At 39.9% G+C, this 21,832-nt stretch overlaps 1 protein-coding gene across 1 annotated transcript in view; it reads left to right on the top strand.

The window, feature by feature from the left end:
* WRN (WRN RecQ like helicase) overlaps positions 1-21,832 on the top strand; it is a 442,993-nt gene that overhangs the window by 126,728 nt on the left and 294,433 nt on the right. Inside the window, 5 exon segments of the mRNA XM_030194495.1 lie at positions 637-717; positions 4,081-4,228; positions 4,925-5,000; positions 8,444-8,511; positions 10,165-10,273. Of these exon segments, the coding sequence (XP_030050355.1) occupies positions 637-717; positions 4,081-4,228; positions 4,925-5,000; positions 8,444-8,511; positions 10,165-10,273 (482 nt within the window).

The following is a 21,832-nucleotide window of genomic DNA, read 5'->3' on the forward strand; positions in this document are numbered from 1 at the left end:
TTGTAGGTGGCTTTATCCCCGGTTTTTTTGGTGTTTGTTAGGCTTGTATGTGTGTATATGTGGGGTGGGGGGGGGGGGGGGGGGTGCTCCTGCTTTTAGAAATCCAACATTTATATTTTTGATTGAGTTTTCTTAGTGATAGTGAGTTTGCTGTATGGTGTCTCTCACTTGTTTGGGTTTCAGGAGGAAAAGAGTTTTTTAAATCATCCGATTTTTTTTCATGTAAGTATTTGTGGATGATTCTTTTTTTCCTTTATGGGACCAATGATAATAACTTACTCCTAATTTGATAGTGGTTTTGTAATACTGTATGTATTTTCCCTATCTGGAGCTTTGAGGTTCCGGGTTGTAATTGTATATCATAGATTTCCTGATTTAAATCAGGGGGAGACACACACACACAGACACACACAGACACACACTATTTTCAAACTAATTTTATCTAAGACTATGTGGATAAGCAAGCTTGCTGCCTGCCAGCAAATGCATAACTTGTTTTCACTATTGGCCTTGAGACTTATAATATTGGGTTATAGAGTTGTTCATTTCTCATTGTAAAAAGTGCCTATTTTACAGTGATACAGCTCCAGGAAGGGGAGCCTATGATTGATAGTCTATGTTCTTTATTTCTTTCAGGACCCCTGTAGCACGGATAATGAGCAAGAACTCTCATGCATCATTGAAAGCGATGAGGAACTAGAACTTGAGATGTTGAAAGTAGGTGTCTTTAATGTGTTTTGCAGTGCTGCCAAAGGGCAGGCAATCTATGTTCTTCAAAAAGGTATATTACCCTTACATTACTAATTCTTTGCATCACACATGATGTAAAATGAATTTGTTCTCACAACTCCCAGAAAAGGATTTTTAAAATATGTTTTATAATACCTATTTGTGATGGCATTAATGATGTCATAAAAAGGGGCCATATTCTTGAATAGATGGATTTCTTGAAGTGCTTCTGTAATAGAGGGAGATGTAATTGTCAAGAACAGGTTTATAAAGAAATTTTATTGAAATTTTCAGTAACAAACTGTAAGAAAACAAAAAGAAAACAGTTTGTAATTTACAACCACCACAGGAAGATGGAGTATATTCAGTCCAGCACAAATGGTATACGTAAGAACAAACAATGAATGGAAATTAAGTTATCAGTGATCTAACAATTAGAAATCTTAAGTGAAATATCTGAAATAGAGAAGTGAATGGAAACAAATGGTTTATATCCTATATAATAAAACCCACCTCCAACGTTCTTAAGCCGAGAAAGTGAAGCCTTCAAGCCTTGAAGCATTCCTGCAACGTTCCAGAACTACAGCTTCAGAACGTTGGAGGTGGGTTTTATTATATAGGATGCGTTTGGTGCTTTTCTGTAGCACATGGGGGGAATTTAATATATGCTGATTAAAGTGGAGGAGTGGCTGGAGGGGGGGGGGAGCAGGGGAGATAGGACAATCGCTGGGTGGCTGGAGGGGGGCAGGGAACAGAGGAGACTCGCTGGGTGGCTGGAGGGGGGCAGGGGACAGAGAAGACTCGCTGGGTGACTGGAGGGGGGGCAGGGGAGAGAAGAACATCGGTGGGTGGCTGGAGGGGACAAGGGAAAAAGTAGAATCACTGGGTGGCTGGAGGGGGAGCAGGGGAGATAGGACAATCACTGGGTGGCTGGAGGGGGGGACAGGGAACATTGGAGACTCGCTGGGTGACTGGAGGGGGGGGCAGGCGAGAGAAGAGCATTGGTGGGTAGCTGGAGGGGGACAAGGGAAAAAGTAGAATCGCTGGGTGGCTGGAGGGGGAGCAGGGGAGAGAGGAGAATCGCTGGGTGGCTGGAGGGGGGACAGAGGAGACACACTCACACTCTCACTCTCTCTCTGTCACACACAGTCAATCTCACATATACTCTCTCAAACATACACACTCCAAGGAAAACCTTGCTAGCGCCTGTTTCATTTGTGTCAGAAACGGACCTGTTTTACTAGTACTTATATATACATACATACATACATATATATGCAACTTGCTTTTCCAGGTGTAAAATGGTGTCTGCTGTAGCTGGTGGAGAGAGTCTGGCAGATGCAAGGGCTAGTGGCAGCATAGCTCCACAGCCCCAGACAGTATGCCCAGCAGAGGGAAGAGGGATTTGCAGCCCTAGAACACATAAGAGCTCCATAGAAGCAAGTAGCTTGGCAGGAGGCAGCTCCAGATGTTCTCAATGGCCCTGGAAAGTGTAGCCCAGTAAAGGCAGGGGAGTCAGGTCACCAAAATTAAGAGAGATAATGAGGTGGTAGGGCTGAATAAAAATACAAATAAACATCCTCAAGTTACTTGCTGTAGGTATCAGCCAGTGCCACCTTACTATATTCATTTTCTGCTTGGGCTGCTTAGGAAGTAAAATTACCACCAAAGATGCATAGATAGTATGGAAATTCCAGCTTCCAAGATTTTGTGTACAATGTGCAAGAATATTGATGGACTACTGGTGAAACAACTGATATCTTCTGATGCTATGAGAGAGTTCACAAAAATGTGGCCCTGCCTATGAAATTCCCTATTTCCTTGGGAAACAGAGGGCTGGAGTGTGGCAGTGCAGACGTGTTGGCAATATTTGTTCAGCTAGAATAATAGGTACATGTTTTCTGTTTTTAAAAATGTGAAAACATAAGAAATACAATACATTAAGAGGAAAAAAGGAAAAGCCTCAGAGTAAGACCAGAAAGAGGCCAGCTAGTTGCTTTGAAGAGTCAAGTATGTGCTATTGGTTTAAAGATTGTCAGACTCATAGGAGAGTAACTTCCAGATACATTCTTGAAATATCTGTGGAGTTTTCAGTATGCATTTTCAACCAGTCTTTAAAGGACTGTCTTTAAGAATGCTAATACATATATTGTAATCACTTGCTAAATGTAGCTGTGGATTAGAAAACGTCTGTTTTGGATGTAGGTCCTAATTTTATATTTATTGTTTTAACTAGGAAATGTAACAGTGGTGCCTTGGCCACTGATGTTGCTATATGCACTGCAGTCCATACACAGGGCTGGTGTTAGATTTTCAGGGCCCAGGGCAGAAACTGGGGAGCGGGCCCTAAAGCTGGTTTTTAGCCTAATCCTTCTTCAGCTTGAGCCAGGTTTGGGGGCCCAGGGCAATTGCCCTGTTTGCCACCCCCTAATGCCTGCTCTCTCCATGCATTTACAATGAAATCCTACAATGAAAACTAGATTCCATGTACTGCAGTACTCTTGGAATCAACTGTACAGTTATAAATGTTCCATCCAGGAAATATAAAAATACAGGATTGATTGGGGTTTTATTTCTTTAAACTGTTGGCATTTTCTAAAATCCACAGTTGACTTTGCCCAAATGATGGTTTTATTTAAACAAGTAGCAAAACAGAGGGTAGAAAAGTACACAAAACAAGACAGCAAAGAAAGCACAAAAGAACTCTCAAGACTGGAACAATGTAGAAATTTAATGCAAAAGACTCATCACAGGCAGTATTTTGGCGCAGAAGAGTGCTTGCCTCTGAGTCAAAATAATATAGTCTTAGATAGAAAACGAAGTCCATAGCAGTCCGTTGTGTTTGGACATTTATTTATTTATTACATTTGTACCCCACATTGTCCCACCTATTTGCAGGCTCAGTGTGGCTTACATAGTACCGTAAAGGCGGTTGATAACAAATACAAGGTTATATTGTGGTCAAATGAGGTAGGTGTGAGTCAGGAGTCATGAGGGTCGAAGGGAATGAAAATTTTAGATTGTCTAGTACGATCATTGATAATGCTGTGTTGCTGGGTGTGGGGATTTACATTGCTGTTTAACTAGATATGTTGTTAGAAGGACTGGTTTGGACTTCATTTTTCTTCAAAGAGTATACTATTTTGACTCCTGAAACAGGTGCTCTTCTGCTCCAAAACATGGCTCGTGTTGGGTTTTATGCATTAAATTTCTACATTGTTCCAGTCTTGAGGGTCGGTTTTATTTAAGCACCACACCAGTAACCCCCCTCCCCCAACAATCCAATGAAAAAATTTCACTTTTTCCTTTTCAGCAGGTTTTTTATTTTAAATATTTCTTTTTGATTTCTAGTCTTTAGAAGATATTGACAAATCTAAAACACCTCAGACTACATCAGAGTCCCTAGAATCGGCTGAATCCATCCATATGGCACAGTTGGATCTTGCTGTAGATGATGATGATGATGAAGGCATTGAAGAAGAAGAGGAAGATGATTGGGGTATTTTGAAACTTAGAATTTTAGTATCATGGACTAGCTTGATAGGTCATTGGTACTGTTATGTATTATAAGGGGGAGACCTACAAAAAGGGTGAAAAATACTCAACATATTGGGAAACTAATGGCAATTCATCATTGTGTATTGAATATCAGAACTGGTTCCTTAACCATTATCAACTTTTTGTACAGCTGTGCCATTTTACCTATTTTAGGCAGCTGCAATCAGTCAGCATCATCTTACTGTTCAAAGACATATTTCACATAGCTTTAATAAGCTTCCTAGGTAGGTCCCTGTTTGTGTTTCCCATCCTCACTATCTTTGGTTTATTGTGTTTTTGTGCTTCTTGTCAATCATTAGTGTTTAGGAGATTATCATTACCCATTCAAAATAGTCAAGCTAATCAATAGAGAAGTGCTATGTTTACTCACAGACTACAGGAGACCTTGATTCCCCTTATACCTTAAGTTTATTTTTTACAGTGGCTGTGAGCATTTTCTCAACTGTAGAGTGAAAGAAACAGGCTCATAGGAAGGTGTTTGTTAGTTCAAATGAGCGTAGTAAACGTATTTTTGCATTAGGGAGAAAAGTGATTGCCATTTATTTCTTTGGCTGTATTCTAGGATTCCAGTGCATTTAGGATACCTGCATGTTTTTAGGGTGCTGGAAGAAGTTGAATTACTCTTCTTACTTTTTAGATCCTTATTTGCCGGAGCCCAATGTAGAGCAAGTCAGATGTCTGAAGACATACTTTGGACATTCTAGTTTCAAACCGTAAGTGTTCCCTGATAGCATGCGCAGCATATTACAGGTTATTTTTCACCCATGCTGGAATGATAACTGCTGAAATTCTAGGTATTCTGTTTCCATTCTAAGGGTGGGCAGACTTTTGGGCCTGAGGGCCATATTATGGGTCCATTGAGAATCCTGGTAGGTCCGCGGAGAATGTGGTCTGTGCAGGAGTGTGTTTTCTTCCTGACAGTAAACAGCAGGATAGGGTCTTCCTTAGAGGTCTAAGGGGTGTATTTGGCAGAATGCCTCCTGAGTGGCCCAACAGTGAGAACACTGGCCAGCTGATGCCACTTCTAGGCAGAAGTGACATGTTCTTGCTTCCACAGACCATGACACATCATACTGTCAGGTCTCATTGAGGCCTAATGTCTGCAAGCTGCATTTCGTTCATCTCTGTGCCATTCGCTTCCATAGTCAAGGCTTGGGACACTTCAAATAGCTGGCATTGTAGCTTTTCTTTTCTTATTCATTGATGTATACATATGCTCTTTGTCACTGTTAGACTGATTTGAGCAGATCTAGTTAATTTTGTTTTTAAATTTTGTGTGATCTTTATTGACATTAACATCCGGTTTTATAGTTTTCCAAAGACAAATAACACATATCTATGGGTCGCACTGTTGCTTTTTCTAACATGATCATATAGTTTCAGAATATGTCATCAGTTATTTAATGTTCTGCTAAACAGTTTTTTTGTTTCTAATAATAATGTTGTACTATCTTAATCAAATCCTAACAATGAACCATGCATATATTGTATGCTGACACGGAGGAAAAAGCCTCAACAGACTCCTACTATTGGCTATAAAGCTCTTTAGTTACAGGAGTTCTTTTTGTCATCATAGGCAGAAAACCTCCTCTATGATCTTTAACATTCACTTTGATGTTAAATAGTAAATCGCCATTTATCTTAGTGTTAAGACTGCCTCTGACACAGGTGGCTTTGCCGAAACATGGACCGTGTTGGGTCTGGTCAATAAATTTTCAGTTGACGCCCCTATTCCTGAACGCTCCCTGTGCTTTTGTTCTTTGCTGCTGTGTGAGTGTACTTTGGTTTCTCTCTCCTGTGTTGTCAACACAGACAGCAGTGGCAGAGAGAGAAAATTGGAATGGAGGACTTTTTGACATGTGGATCCAAAGGCACCTACTGGAAACTAGCAGCAGCCCAAAGACTACAGCGGAAACTGGCATAAACAGAGCAAGACCTTGAGGGGTGAATTCTATAAATTGCCTCTAAAAAGTCGTTGCAGAAAAAAAAAAACGCTTAAGCGTCGTTCTATAAGCTACTCCTAAAGTTAGATGCAGTTTATAGAATAGCACTTAACTGCAGTGTTTGCGCATAAATTTAGGCGCGTTCATTTTCACCAAGGAAAACGTGGTGCCAATGCCCCTGCCTGAATTTATTAGTGGAACCCCCTTATTCTATAATTGTGCACGTAACTGGAATCCACGCCCTGAAGTGCCCTTGACCCCTCCATTTCTGCACCCCCTTTTTCAGGATGCGCGTAAAATTTAGGTGCGGATCACACGCCTATTGGCCAATTATTGGCACTACTTGGCTCGTTATTCAATTAAATTGTGTGTACAAATTGGGTGCACACCCAAATTTGTACACGCAATTTTTGGTTACTTTTATAGAATCAGAGAGTAAAGCCCCAGAAGGCCCAGCAGGCTCCCCAGTCAATAAAGGGATGAGCTTTTGATTGTCTCCAGGAGAGCATAGCTCTATCCAAATAACTGTCCCAGACGGCATACTGGTGGGAGGGTGGCTGAATTTTTACAATCAAAGGTGACCCCTTATAACCACCGACTGGTGGGTTCTTCAAATATTCTGCTTCGGTTACACACTTCATTGGTGTCAGAAACCACCAAATTGCCCACTGAGAACATTTTACATGAGCTCGCAGCACAAGCAGGTACTTGTAAAGGAAATCTCTGCCCTTTTATAGGACGATTCAGTTGAACCTGTGGCCCCCGGGTAAAATGGAAGGAATTCTATTCCAGGTACATACTTGTACCCCCAAAAACCGGGGGAATTCTGTCCCATCCTAGAACTAAGGGCCCTGAACAAATTCATGGTTAAAGAAAAATTCAGGATGATTTCCCTGGACGAAGACCTCCCCATGACTCATGAACAGGATTGGCTATGCTCTCTGGACTTGAAGGATTCCTAAACCTCCATTTTGATGCTTCCCAGTCACAGTAATTATCTCAGATTTTGAGTAAGGAAACACCATTACTAGTATCACATTCTGTCTTTTGGTCTTGTCAGCTCAGTGCCTTCATCAAATGTCTAGCAGTAGTCACAACATCGCTACATAGACCGGAAGTTTGTGTTTCCCTACCTGGACGATCAGCTGGTCATGAGCACATTGCAGGAAGGAGCGTAAGAGTCAATGCAGAGAACTAGTCGGGTGCTGGAGCTCCTAGGGTTGGTCATAAACGACCCCAAGTCCCATCTTCTCCCAACTCAGCAATTGGGATACACAGAAGCCCTACTAGATATGTGTCACGGCCTTGTTGATGTTGAAATCTCATTCACCAGTATTTTTGATACTGGGTTATTGGATGATTTTACCCTAACATTGACATTTGTATTTTCTTTCATCTGTGGCTGAAATAACTCATATGACTCATGAAGCAGGTGCATGTGGCACCGAAACGCAGGTCTACATTGTTATTTTAGCCATCCTTTTTAATAAACCACTTGCTTTGGAACTACATTGGTCTGCCCCCTTCTTTTTTGTTTCCCAGATGAAAAATATATCATCTAGAAATCTCTTCCAATGCAAGATTTCTTTGGCTGGTATTCTAGGATTCCAGTGCATTTAGGATACCAAACTGATTAAAAAAAACAAACAGATTTTCAAATGTGGCAACATTGCCAACAATGGAGCAAAAGAAGCTCCCATTGCAAAACCATGAGTTTGTTTATAAAGTTTATCTTAGAATTTAAAATAACTGTGATCCAATACCAAACATGCCAATGACATCAAAGGTTTGGTACTCTTTGGGGTGTGGGTAGACTTTCCAGAACACACTTAATGATATCCAACGCTCCTTTATATGGTATCTTTGTGTATAAGGACACTACATCTATCCTCACTAATCAGCAATCCGATAGAATCGAAGGAAGTTCTTGAAGAATCCTCAAAAAATGGGAAGTAATGGACTGTTGAAGTCAATTGGTGTGGTAAAATAAGAATATTAAATCTATAACAACTAGGAATCTACCCACCTTCTGTTGGTCCTTTAAAATATTTTCTTATATAAATTGATGGGAAACTCTTATATACAGTTGGATATTTGGATTGCAGCATTTTGGACCTCTTGTTTTTTTATACTTAGCTTCCATAATTAGACCATTTGTACCACTTTGATAAATTAAAATTGAAGTCGTACTTTTTTTCTTCCTTAACTCCTAGAGTTCAGTGGAAAGTGATCCATTCTGTGTTACTAGAAAGGAGAGATAACCTTGTCGTCATGGCAACTGGTGAGTTTTTTTTTTTAAACTGTTTACTTAGAAATTCCAATTTATTAGGCGAGAAATACAGGCCCAATTTTTAAGTCAAGTTATACCTTCACTAGTGACCAGTGAATGTATTAACCAGCTTATCTATGCAATCAGCCACAATATGTGTAGTATCAGGACAAGAGTAATGGGATTTGATGTACCACTTTTCTGTGGTATAATAAAAGCAGTTTATATTCATTATATGCAGGTACTTTCTCTGTCCCTAGTTGGCTCACTATCTAAGTTTTGTACTTGGAGCAATGGAGGGTTAAGTGACTTGCCTAGTGTCACAAGAAACTGCAGGGGAATTTGAACCCAGTTCCCCAGGTTCTTAGCCCACTTCACTAACCTCAAAGCCAGACAGGTTTTCAAGACATCTGCAGTGAATATGCATTAGATAAATTTGCATTGGATACCTAGTATATTCAGATTTATCATTTCCATATTCATTGTGGATATTCTGAAAACACAGGTTATGGGACTGCAAGGACCAGCCTGCGAATCCGTGTTTTAATATGACATGTTCAGATTTGATTCATTGCTTAAATAGTTTGATAAAGTTTGAAGGAGTCCATAAAGAGGCAACACAGATCTGCAACAGACAGATGCAAAAAGAGAGCAGATCCAAGTCCAGTATATAAAATGATGCCTTTATTTAAAGGTACCTGGTGAAAAGCCTAAGGACAAATGTTGTGCCTGTCACAGGATGTATTAAGGAGTTAGTGGAAACATTAACAGAACAGATGAAACACTTTCCATATGGAAAGTGTCTCTGTGGAGCATTTCTTCTAGCTGTCAAGGTGCTACAAAATGCTGATGGTACCAAAATGTCTTTGATTCTTACCTCTTTTATACGCAGTCACCAGATCTTTGTTAGTATTTATTTTTTTTATTTGTACGTGTGATATATCGCAAACCTTATCCTAGACAGGTGACTAAGCAGTTCATAAAACTAAGAAATAAAAATCCATGACAATGCTGATTCTTCTACAGATGTAACAAGATACCAGCACTTCCTTAGAATTTTGATATCAGTACATACAGTTTTATTGTTTACACATTTATCTGACTTCTTCAGAAGTTCTTCTCATTCATCTTTCTAAGTTTTTCATAACAATCATTAGTAGAACTCTCCGGATAACCTCTTTCACTAAATCTTGATTTGAGGTCTCTTGCATGCTTTTCAGATGTGGGGTTCTCAGAACATAAACTTTTTATTCTTAAAAACCGACTGTAAGGTAGGTTTCTTTTGAGAGCTGTGCTGTGACAACTGTCATAATGTAATAATTTGCTAACACCTGAGAACCCCACAGTTGAAAAGCGTGCAAGAGCCCGGAGAGTAATGGTTGTTATGAAAAAGCTAGAATAGACACTTTCCATGTGGAAATTGTTCCGTCTGTTTTGTCAGTATTTCTATTAACTCTTTAATATATCCTGTAACAGGCAAAATAATTGTCCTTAGGCATTTCAGCGGGTGTTTTTAAATAAAGGCATCATTTTGTATATTGGATTTGGAATATGATCTCTTTTTGCGTTTGATAAAGATTGAATACAGATATCCTAGGCCATGATACTTGAATGAACTATAGTCTGCTGTTACTATATTATAATTTTATCTTCTTTGTTTTTGAGGCTATGGGAAGAGTTTGTGCTACCAGTTTGCACCTGTTTATACAGCAAGTGTTGGGATAGTCATCTCGCCTCTCATCTCTCTGATGGAGGACCAAGTGCTTCAGCTTGAGTAAGTGACAAGGTCCAGAAAGTAGTCTGGCTGCTGTTAACTGTTCTTTCTGTGCCTTCAAACAGACTAACAAACAGAATAATAATGTAAGCTGATGCCTTTTTATTGGGCTAGAATATCCACAGACAAGATAGAAATAACGGCAGACCCACGCTAAGTATTTTATACACTAAAGTTAAAATCTTGCAGGAAATCCTAGCTGAAAGCGACAGCCAAGGTTCTTATTTAAGCAAGGGGGCAATGTGATTCCAGCATTTAGCCCCTGTTATCACTTGACTGGTATTTTGGACGAAGAGGGCTCTGCAATAATCCATTTGCTCTTAATTGGGAATGAAGTAATTTTCTTAAGACGTTTTGATTTGTCTGTATGAATCTGTTTTAATTTATAGGAGCATTTTTGAATCAAGGATGAAATACATGCTTGGAAGTTTAGTTGTTTGTTAATAGTAAAATCTAATATTCTTAGTCAACAAATTCAATTATTACATTCTCAATTGCAAAGGGTATCAGGAGAGAACGTCTAGTACTCTTGAAAAGACCATGGCTTTTGTCTTATCTGCATCTAGTTTCATTTTATGGTCTTTCAGCCAAAATGCAATTCTCTCAAGCTTAGTATTCAAGTCAATGATAGATTTGGGGGTGAGATAAATTTAGTACAATCAGTAGCTGAATCTTATCAACATAGGTGAATGATGTCAGTGCTAATGTCTGAATCAAGGTAGCCAGTGGTGCCATATATAAACAATGTACAACCCAGAAATTGATCCCTGTGGAACTCCATAGGTGGTAGTAGGTTAGGGATATGGATTTCCGTCAGGACAATGTTAGTTCTTTGATACAAATAAGAATGGAACCAGGACAAAAATGTCCCTGTAATTTCTATACTTTGAAGTCTGTTCAGTAAAATGCTATGATCTAATAAATTGAAAACAGATGATGGATCTAGTGAAGCTAATGCCACTGTTTTATCCTGATCTAGATGGATTTGAATGAAGGTAGTGACTCCTAGCAGGGTAATTTAAGGGAAAGGGAAATGGGACTTGATATACCACCTTTCTGAGGTTTTTGCAACTACATTCAAAGCGGTTTACATATATTCAGGTACTTATTTCGTACCAGGGGCAATGGAGGGTTAAGTGACTTGCCCAGAGTCACAAGGAGCTGCAGTGGAATGATCTTAGAAAAGCTCATTTGTTTAGGGTGCAGGTGGAAATGACCATGCTAGGTAGAAAAGGAAGGAATGCAGTATGAAATTTTTTTAATCAAAATGAGAAGGAATTGGGTCACGAGGACCAATTGTAATTCTTAAAGTATTTGAGGTTCTTTGAAGTTCAGTAAGCTTATCAAAGTTGCTTAGAAAACTACTTAAAGATTGACCTGCTCCTTTTTCGTGCTCCTTCAAGTGCCTATGGCAAACACCACAACTGATAAAAGGTAAATATAGAGATCAGGTGCTGATGTCACTTTAAGTGGGTGGAGAATTTGTGGCCAGGTCTGAGCAGCAGGTAAAGGGGCAGAGTCTGCAACACACAGAGACACAAGCAAAATACAGGACAGCAAGAAGCAACAAATAAGCACTACTTGCCACATTGCCAGCTGGAGGAATTCACAGGGTGGAGGAGGGGAAAGAGGGGATTGATGAATGCCTCAGGTTATGTGAGAGGAAGGAACAGATGAGTATCTCTTGGGATCTGTGAGTGGAATGGATAGATGAATGCCTTGAGAGTGAGGGGAAAGACAGAAAAGTGTATCAGGAAGCTTTGAGGGGGAAGTAAGGTGATGGGAGGAGAAGGAGGGAAATGTAATGATGTAGGGTGGGGATCAAGGAAGGTGATGATTTGCCATGATAATGTGAACTGTATGTTGGCTCATGAAAAAAAATTGAGAACTAATGTGTTTGAATAAGTTGGCAATAAATAAAACTGTATATTTTTACGATTAAACACTGACATAAAAGGAGCGAAGAGGCAAGTTTTTTTTAAAGCTGATTAGCAGTCATAAAATCCAGCTATCTTTTCACCTTCTTATCTCTGTTAAATCAAACAGCCCTTTCCCCACCACCACTTCCTTGTCATATTTTAATTGTAACGTATTTTATGGTTCGCTTGTATTTTCTGGCATCAGCCTTTTTTTTTAAATTTTGTTTTGCAGCAGAGGAAGGTAATGTAGGTTTCTAAACACTAGTAAAGAAATATATTGCATTAGTCCAATAAAGATATCCCCTTATGGATTTTTTTTTCTGTTATCCTTTGTGCTGAAGCTTCAAAAACAATTAAGGGCTTTTGGAAAGACTTTACACCAGGGGTGTCAAACATAAGGCCTGTGGGCCATAAATGGTCTAAAAAGGTCTTTTATCTTGCACTCTTCACCATGCTGCTGCTTCATGCATTACACTGACAGGTGCTAACTTGCTGCATCATAGCTGAGAAGGAGGCAGTCCCAGCACCGCACTCCAGCAGGCAGTATATGGGTCATGGCATATTCTCCGAGGACAAGCAGGATCATAGGAGCCAGCTTTGTGGGTGCTGTGGGTACTTGCGCACCCTCCAATATTGAGCAAACTCCTTGACTGTGTCCATGGAGGGGTAATTTTCATAGGGATTAGCACCCTCAAATCATTTTGAAAAGTTGGCTCATAAGACCAGGATGAAAAATCCACACTGATGGGTGATGTCACCGATGGAGCCCCAATGTGGAGACACTCCCCAGTGTTCTGTTTTTAGAAGCAACTTACTGAGCATGCCTGCGCCTTCTTGCTCACATTTTTGGTTTGTTCTCAGAAATTTCACTCCCATTATTATTTTTCATTACAGTTGTGTAAGTCTTTGCCTGGAGACAGTGCTTTTTTTCCCCCTTCCCTTCTTTATTTTTCCAGTCAGGTTTTTTGGCAGTGGTTTTCTTTTTTTTTTTTTTTTGCCATTTCTCACTAGGCTTTTTTGCGTTTTGCTAGTAGGAGGAGTAAGAGGGACACTGTGCTCTTGTGTAGAGAAAGAAGGAAGATTTTGTATTCATTTTGCAAGGATTTTAGTCAACATTGGATGTGAATTCAGCTTTTTGGCTGGTTTCTTCATTCTAGGCAATTACAATTGAATGACCCCTGACACAGGCGCTTCGTGCTGAAACACGGCCTGTGTCGGGTCAACAGTATAAGATTTATGTACAACACATATGGTGTACTGTTAAAGATTTTGTCTCACTTGTGACGTCTCCTGGTACTTCTTTTTGCTGTTTGGACTTTGATTGCTGTTTCTCACTAGGTCCCCTTAGGTCTCAAGCTTACCATCTGGGGCTGAATTTTTTTCACAATTGAATTATTTGATTTCACCTTGGCCATTTTTCCAGTCATGTACCAAAAAACTCCCAGTGCTCCAGAACTATGTCCTTATGGACTGTCATAACTGGTGCCTGCCATGTTTGTGCCCTGATCATAATCCTTCTTGTAAACTTTTTTCAGATGTCAAGAAGAAGTATTGGGAAACAGTTTGTGCTGTTTCTCAATACTTCTTTTTGGCATTGAGAAGACCAGTCCATTGACTTCAGCATAGACGGCATCAGTCCCCATGGCTCCCAGAGCAGCATCAGACACTGGGGACACACTGCCATTGAGAAGGTCTCCCTCTCTCTCGACATTGAGCATCTGCAACAGCCAAAACGTTTGAGTATCATCTGATCCCACTCCGAGGGCAAGGAAAGGTTTGATCTCGTCCTTGTTGACACTAAGAGACCCCCAAGAAGCACTGGCATTGGTCCTCTTTGAAGCGAGAAGTAGTTGCACCATGAGGGCCAATATCCCTCAAAGAACTCAGAGCAGGCATGACAGCCTCCATCGAGCTTAAGCCCAGGCAGTTGATTCGGGGGGAGCACAATCTTTTTGGTGACAAGGTGGAAGAAGTTACACACTTCATCAAGAAACTTTCTCATACCATCAAGTCACTGCCCCAGTCCCTCCTGGCTCATCCTCCTCTTCCAGGAGGTACTCTGGTGGAGGCCAAAGGAAGGCCTATTATATTCTCTAAGCTATTCCTCGCATCCACCCCAGTATCCCAAGAGCTCTTACTCTGGTCCATGACAGCAGAAAACGTTCAACTAGTTCCCCAGTCGTAGCAAAGATTAGCTTAGCTGCCATACAAGTGACTATTTTGTATGACCTACCCATAGGAGACAGACTGAAATTTTTTTCCAAGAAAGGTGGTTCCTTGTAACCTCAGACCAGTGGGTTCTCAAAATAATTCAAGCAGGTTACATACTGCATTTGGAAGCCACGCCACCAAATTGCTCACAGAGATTGTTGAGGTTAAGCTCTTGGCACCAGTAATTGCTTACAAAGGAACTCTCTTCCCTTCTACAGGCGAAAGTAGTCAAGCCCATTCCATCAGGGGAAGAAGGGAAGGGATTTTATTCCAAGTTCTTCCTGGTCCCAAAGAAAATGGGGGGGGGGGGATTCCATTCTATCCATCCTAGACTAAGGGGCCTGAACAAATAACTGCAAAGTAAAAATTAAGGATGGTTTCCCTAGGCAACCTGTTTCCATGATTCAGGAACAAGATTGGCTGTGACCTCAGGACTTAAAGGATGCCTACAACCATGTACGGATACATTCCAGTTACAGGAGGTATTTGAGATTTTGACTATGGAAACACCACTACTAGTACCACATCTTGCTGTTTGGCCTCAAGTTAGCACCCAGATAGGCTCATTTTCAAAAGAGATAGACGTCCAAAAAGTGACATAAATCAGCATTTGGACGTTTATCTTGCAGAAACGTCCAAATCAGTATTATCGAAACCTCTTTTTGGATGTCTTTCTCTGAAGTCCATCAGAAGGACGTCCAAATCTCAAGGGGGCATGCCAGGGGCGTGTTCAAGGCAGGACTTGGACGTTCCTAAGACTTGGCGTCTTTCAGCCATAATTGAACAAAGTAAAAACGTCCAGGACTAACACTTAGACGTTTTGAGCTAGACCTGTGTTTATTACAAATAAGGCACAAAAAGGTGCCCCAGATGACCACTGGAGGGAATCAGGGATGACCTTCCCTTACTCCCCCAGTGGTCACTAACCCCCTCCCACCCCCCAAAAGTGTGTTGAAGAACATTACTTGATAGCCTCTATGCCAGCCTCAGATGTCATACTCGGGTCCATTACAGCAGCATGCATGTCCCTGGAGTAGTTTAGTAGTAGGTGCAGTGCACTTCAGACAGGTGGACCCAGGCTCATACCCCCACTATCTGCTGATTGAAATTGAGTGGGCCCATCACTTGCCGTCATTCAGACCTGCACACCAAAGGTTCTTGCACCCATGATCATCAAAATATTAAGATATCCACTGGTTCCACTTATGCTTCAAAAAATGAAATAACCATCAATAACACTATAGATATAATGAATTATGATCCTTTGTCATCTAAATTTTCAGTTTGACACCAATCTCTTTTATCTACAACAAAGACTGGTTCAAAAATTTGCCATTGTATTCAACAAGCTACCTCCAATTTATGCCTCTCTTTACAGTCTGCCTGGCAGCAAGATTTGGGTCATCAAGGGCATATAAATTGGCAAACATTTTGGATGAAAACTACGCGACCCACTATGTTGGTCTCCATTACACAATCCTCGTACTACATCATTCATAAGGCATATTGGACTCCCTTCAAGTTAACAAAATTCTCTTCTACTACAAACACCTCCTCTGCAAGTTGGTTTTGTAATGATCCTGGAGACTTACATCATCTTTTATTTCAATGTCCTAATGTTCAGCTCTTCTGGTCAGCAGTTTGGGAAGGATAACTTCAATCATTCCAGTGGAAAATCCCGCTCAAATAACATAGCCTCATCATTCTATGCTCCTCATGTCCTGATTTAATTATTCAAGAATGTTTATTCAAATTATTCAAACTGTGTTGACCATAGCCTCCCATATGGTCATTCTTCATTGGAAAGACAATTCTAAGTACTTATGTAGCTCATTTTTATAGAATGGTGATCTTATCTATGTGCTATTAGGAAATATGAGTCGGCAAACTCCTTACGTTTTCATAATTTTTCCCACATACAGAACGTGTGGCTTCCTTTGGAGAAATTTTGTGAAAATGAAAATAAAAAGTCATGCATATTATTTACTTACTTAATTATACCCATTACACCTTATTCAATACGCAGTGATATAATCACCAAACAGTTTCATTTATTTATTTCTTAACGTATTGTTACTATAATTATAGTCTGTTGAATGTTATGTGAATACTTACTGTATAACTACTTGTTATAAAATCTTGAATTAAAAAAAAAATCTCTATTAAAGGCTTCTCTTCTTCATGAGGGGATGAAGCTCTCCCTCTACCCAGACTTGAGCAAAGTCTGGGTAGTCCAGAAATGGAAAGCCTTCCTGGATCACCAAGATCGCCTCAAGGAAATGGGGGCTCAATTTGGGCTTTTTTATCCAGCCTGTATGAGGGTCACCTATAATAATTCTACGCGCAATTTTGATGATCCTAGGGCGCTGACTGCATTTCTGGACTCGTATAGTTACTAATCTGGGATATCTTTAACATCCTTTATGTCTGCCTTGCATAGATGTATCTTGTGATTTTTACTGTTGCATGTTATGAATACATATGTTGTATATGATGTAGATCCTATGCTTCTTACAGTTTTTCAATCTACTGGCTTTATTACTTCTGTGTAATGCAAATTCCTCACTTGTTTAGAAGTAATCCCCAACAGAGGACTGTTGGGATTTACTTCTAAATGGGCCTAGGTTTATTATTTTCCTCATTTAGGCTTCTGATATTACCTTCCATTTTGGTATTACTTTTTCACTCTCTCAGAGCTATGTTATATGTACTTTTCCTGGTTATAATCTCTCTCTTGTAGTCTGTTACTAGGGGGGTTTGGCTTCCATGTGTCTGGACCTCCATTACTTCTCTTCTCAGCATGGCAGCTGCTGTGCTCCAGAGTGCTTGTGTTTACAGCTTACCTCTATGGTTTCCTTGTTTGGCATCCATTGTACATAATCTCCCTTTAAGCTGCATGCAAGTATTTTTCTCCTAACTTTCTACTGTTGATACTGTCTGTGCTCAATACCTATTTTTAGATGCATTGGTATCAGCTTTATATGTATTATGCGAATTGTCTCAATAAATGCTCAGTGCCTAAATAACCTTATAAAAATAAAAAAGTTATCTCTGTATTGTAAAAGCTTTAATGCTGAGATAATTTTGCTTTAAGAAATCCATCTAAATACAATTGATAGCTCAAAGTTGCAAGAAACTTTTTCAAGTTGCTGGTTTTTCCCCTGCTTCCCAGAAACACAATGGTGTAGCAATACTAATCCATAGATTGCTTCCTGAGTCACCATTACAAAACAAGCTTGTGATACTTATGGCAGATGGATTTTATTGGATATTAATTATATAACTGCTGTTTCTTTCTGGTTAATCTGTATCCCGCATACACGGACTCCCCCTAATTCTTTCATGACATTACTACTGAAATTATTGCTATGGGAAGCTCCCAGGTCATATTAGGAGGTGACTTTAATCAAGTTCAAGATCTCATTTTAGATAGGAAATCCTCCTGTCCTCCTAGGATGATTAAATTTCTAACTAAAATAACAGACTTAAAAACATCCCTTGGTTTATCTGACCCCCCCTGGTGCCTTTTTCACCCCAAAGAAAGAGATTATACATTTTTTCTTCCCCCCCCCCCCCCCCCCCCACAATAGTTTCTCCTGTATTGATTACTTTTTAATCTCATCTTCCCAGATTCCCTTTGTATTTAATGCAGACATTCTAGGCAGGTCTTTTTCTGACCACACTCCCATTTCTCCAACTCTGGGTAATGTCACTACTAATAACAAACCCTTTTGGAGATTTAGTTCTGCTGAGCTGCAGGATGAGGCATTTTCCAAACTTATGAGATCTAAATGGATGGAAAGGGACTACAAAGCTTTCTTGCGCACTGAGATCTGGGAGATCTTTAGTGACTTGTTCACCCCCGTGATAGAGATTATACCTTCTACTCACATACTCATGGTACATATTCCCGAATTGACCTTTGGCTGGGTGACCCTATTCTCCAGACTCATATATACGGGCTGTGTCTATCAATTTTCTAGTTTTATTTAAGATTTACTCCGTCTAGGCAGCTTACATTCTGATAGATGACAGGGGAAGCAGAAAGAAATTGGGTATATCCTTTACCTATTTGGGATGGATATGTTCACTGTACAACTAGCCGCTATCTTCCTTATCCATCAATGGTGTCTACTCGTTAGAATTTGAATTGTACAAAGGCACCAGACACAGTTGAGCACAATCCTTCGCTGTTATTTGTGCTCTCTATTGAGCCTTTTGCGCAATCCATTTGTCTTAATGAGGCTATTATGGGGATTAATTGCAGGGGGAACAACATAAAATAATGTTGTTCGCTGACGACATCTTGATTTCCTTAGCAGACCTCACTGTGTCTTTACCACAGGTGATTAACTCATTAAATGCTTATGGAATGGTGTCAGGGTTTCATACAAACATGACCAAATTGGAGATTCTTAGTCTAACTATCCCCCCTATATTACAACAGGAACTGCAGAGCAAGCATCCTTTTTGATGGGTAACCACATCAAATACCTAGGAGTGCATTTGTCTCACTTTATCTCTGACCTCTTTGCCCTTAACTTCCCAATGTATCTCCAGGAGTTATTGGAGGAATTTGATCCTTGGGAAGCTTTAGATTATCCTGGCTAGGACAGATTCATTCTGATAAAATGATTCTGCTGCCTAAACTTTTGTATCTTTTCTAGCCCTTCCCATTCCAATCTCTAAAAAGTTTTTAAAAAACTTAAACGGATGGTGTTTCATTATATATGATCTAAAAAGCCCTCTAGGGTTAATCAGAGGGTACTATAACAGAAGCATTGTGGTATGGGAGTTGTTTCATAAGGCAGTTCAACTCCGGCTAATAATAGCATGGCTGCAAGGTTCGCCTAAGCCGTGGCTCTATGGTGTACATGGGAGGGAGGGAATCCTCGGGGCACTATAATCAATGGACAGATAACTCCCTTCAGACCGTGGGGCAAATATGGGAAGATGGGGAATTTGTCTCCTGGGAGGATCTCCAAGAGGAATTTGGATTGAGCCCTCATGACTTTTTTTGCATGTAGACAAATAAGAGATTTGGGAGGGGGGTGTGTCAAGATGGCAGCGTGACTGAGCGAGTGGATACACAGAGCTCTGAGGTTGGGCTTCTTTCCTCTGAATATTTTCCTTTTGAAATGCCTCACACTAAAAGAAAAGGCTCGGTGAGGTTTATTCCTCCACCTACCTCATCGTCATCCCCGACCCAACAGAGCCTGGATCGATTCCTCGCCAGGACTTCTCAGAATGAGAAGAGGACGGAAAGTCCCATAGCAGAGGCTTCCGGAGAAGCGGAGTCTCAGCAGGGAAGTGAAACATCTCTTTCTCCGCCCTCACTATCCAACGTTCCCCTCTTCCCAGCTCTGGTGGCGTCGCAGACGGAAAGCCTTCAAACCTCTGAAGTGGGGATAAAAGGCATTCCTGGTGGGGGGACTTCAACACAGGAAAAGAGCTTGATAGACAAGGCTCAAATTACACTTGAGGCCTCGGCAGAAGCAAAGGAGATTAATCTAGGAAAAATTTGGACTACGCTCAATCAGATGGATTCCACATTGCAAAAGTCCTCTGGAGAGGTAAATTCTTTATATATTTAAAATTTGAAGAACTGATTAACAATGTAGAGTCGTTGAAAGTGGAATTAATTACAAAAGATACTCAAATGAAAAAAAGAATTAGACCATCTTCAAGAATTTAAAGCTGCAGTGGCAAAAGATATTAATGAGGATTGAACAGATAGAGAACTTTAATAGGCGGTTAAATCTTCGCTTACTGAACTTCCCCAAAATACCTGGGTCTCAGATCTAGATGCAGTTTTGAGACTATATTTTAAATTGCCTAAGACCCCTTTTTGTGGGGGGAAAATTTGGATCTATCCGGATGTAACTCGACAAACTCAAGATCGGAGAAAAGATTTCCTGAAAATGAAACAAGAAGTTTTGAAAATGGGAGGGACTTTTTTTCTTGCATACCCTTGCAAGTGCTTAATCCGGTTTGCTGATATTAAATATAGTTTTTTTGTTCCTGAACAGTTAGAGTTTTCTAGATTCTAAACAACTTTAATAATGTTGGGCTATAAAAGATTAGAAGTCATCACGCGTAACCTTTAATTTAGTTTGCATATTCCGCTGATAATCTTCTATAAATCTGTACATGCTCCCCATTTATAGTGATCTAAGAAAGCAACAATTGAATAGTATGTTAATTTTGGGGAAGGAAAATTGTCTTTTTATTAGTGTATCTTTATATTCTTTTGATTTGGTGTATTGCCAAAACAAGTATATGCTTGTTAGAAGTTTGAAAAGTTTAATAAAAAAAAAAAGACAAATAAGAGATTTGATAACCAGAGAAGCTAGGAGTGAACTTGTTTTGCGTGAAACTTTGCTCGAACGAACATTGAGATGAGGTCCACATAGAGGAGTGATATCTTGTCTTTATCAGGCTTTTCTATCTTACACTACTCCTATATTGACTTATACAGTCAAGTGTGAAACTGACATCCACCAATCATATGAATATGTTGCTGGGAAAAAATCTTTAAAAAATTAATAAAAGTGTCTGTAGTCGTCCCCATGGTTGAACATGGCTATAAGATTCTCTATAGGTGGTACTGTACACTGGATCATCTTTACAAAATTTTCAAGCTGGGCACAGCACAGTGTTGGTGAGACTGGTATGATTGGAGACTTTTATCATATCTGGTGGCAATGCCCAAAGATTCAAGATTTTTGGCAGTCTGTCGTAGATCTTATTGCCATGATAACCACAGTGCATTATTCCTGGCAGGCATGGCATTGCTTACACATCAAACATTTTTGAAATTTGCCTACAAAGAAGCTGCTTTTCAAGTATATACTTGAACACACTCTTATATCTCTCATCAGTCTTCTCTCATTGGCTCCATGTAATGAATTATAAAAACTTTAGTGGGAAAGAACTCCCAAAAATTGGAAGAAAAAACTACTGAAGAAGAAAGTACATTCACTATCGTTAAATAAACACAAAAATAATCTGAAAGTGTCCTTTTTACTAAATCTTACAAAAATGTTTCACTGAAAATTTATAGTTCCAAAGGATGATAAAGACAAGCCAAAAATTTATCTGACAGATGCTTTCTTAAATGTGTCTTTCATTCTGTTTTCGTCAGTCCAGTTATTCTTGGTCTCAGACAGCCTCGATTAACATCCTAATCCCCGACAAGGGCCCCCTTGTTTCATTGCCTGCTTCAGGAGGAGGAACCAAATACTATGTATACTTTACAAAAAAGACAACCAGACTTAAAAAACGCTGACAAGCGCCAAAGGTCTCCACCAATCAAAAAACAAAAACAATCAATCCCAAAGAGCTAATAAAAAGCATCCCACTCTGTTGGTCCATTCAGACTTTGTGGGGAAACAGTCTGTAATCGATAGATCCAATGCTGTTCATTCTG

This window comes from Microcaecilia unicolor, chromosome 2 (assembly GCF_901765095.1).
Source record: "Microcaecilia unicolor chromosome 2, aMicUni1.1, whole genome shotgun sequence".
In the NCBI taxonomy this organism is placed as follows: Eukaryota; Metazoa; Chordata; class Amphibia; order Gymnophiona; family Siphonopidae; genus Microcaecilia; species Microcaecilia unicolor.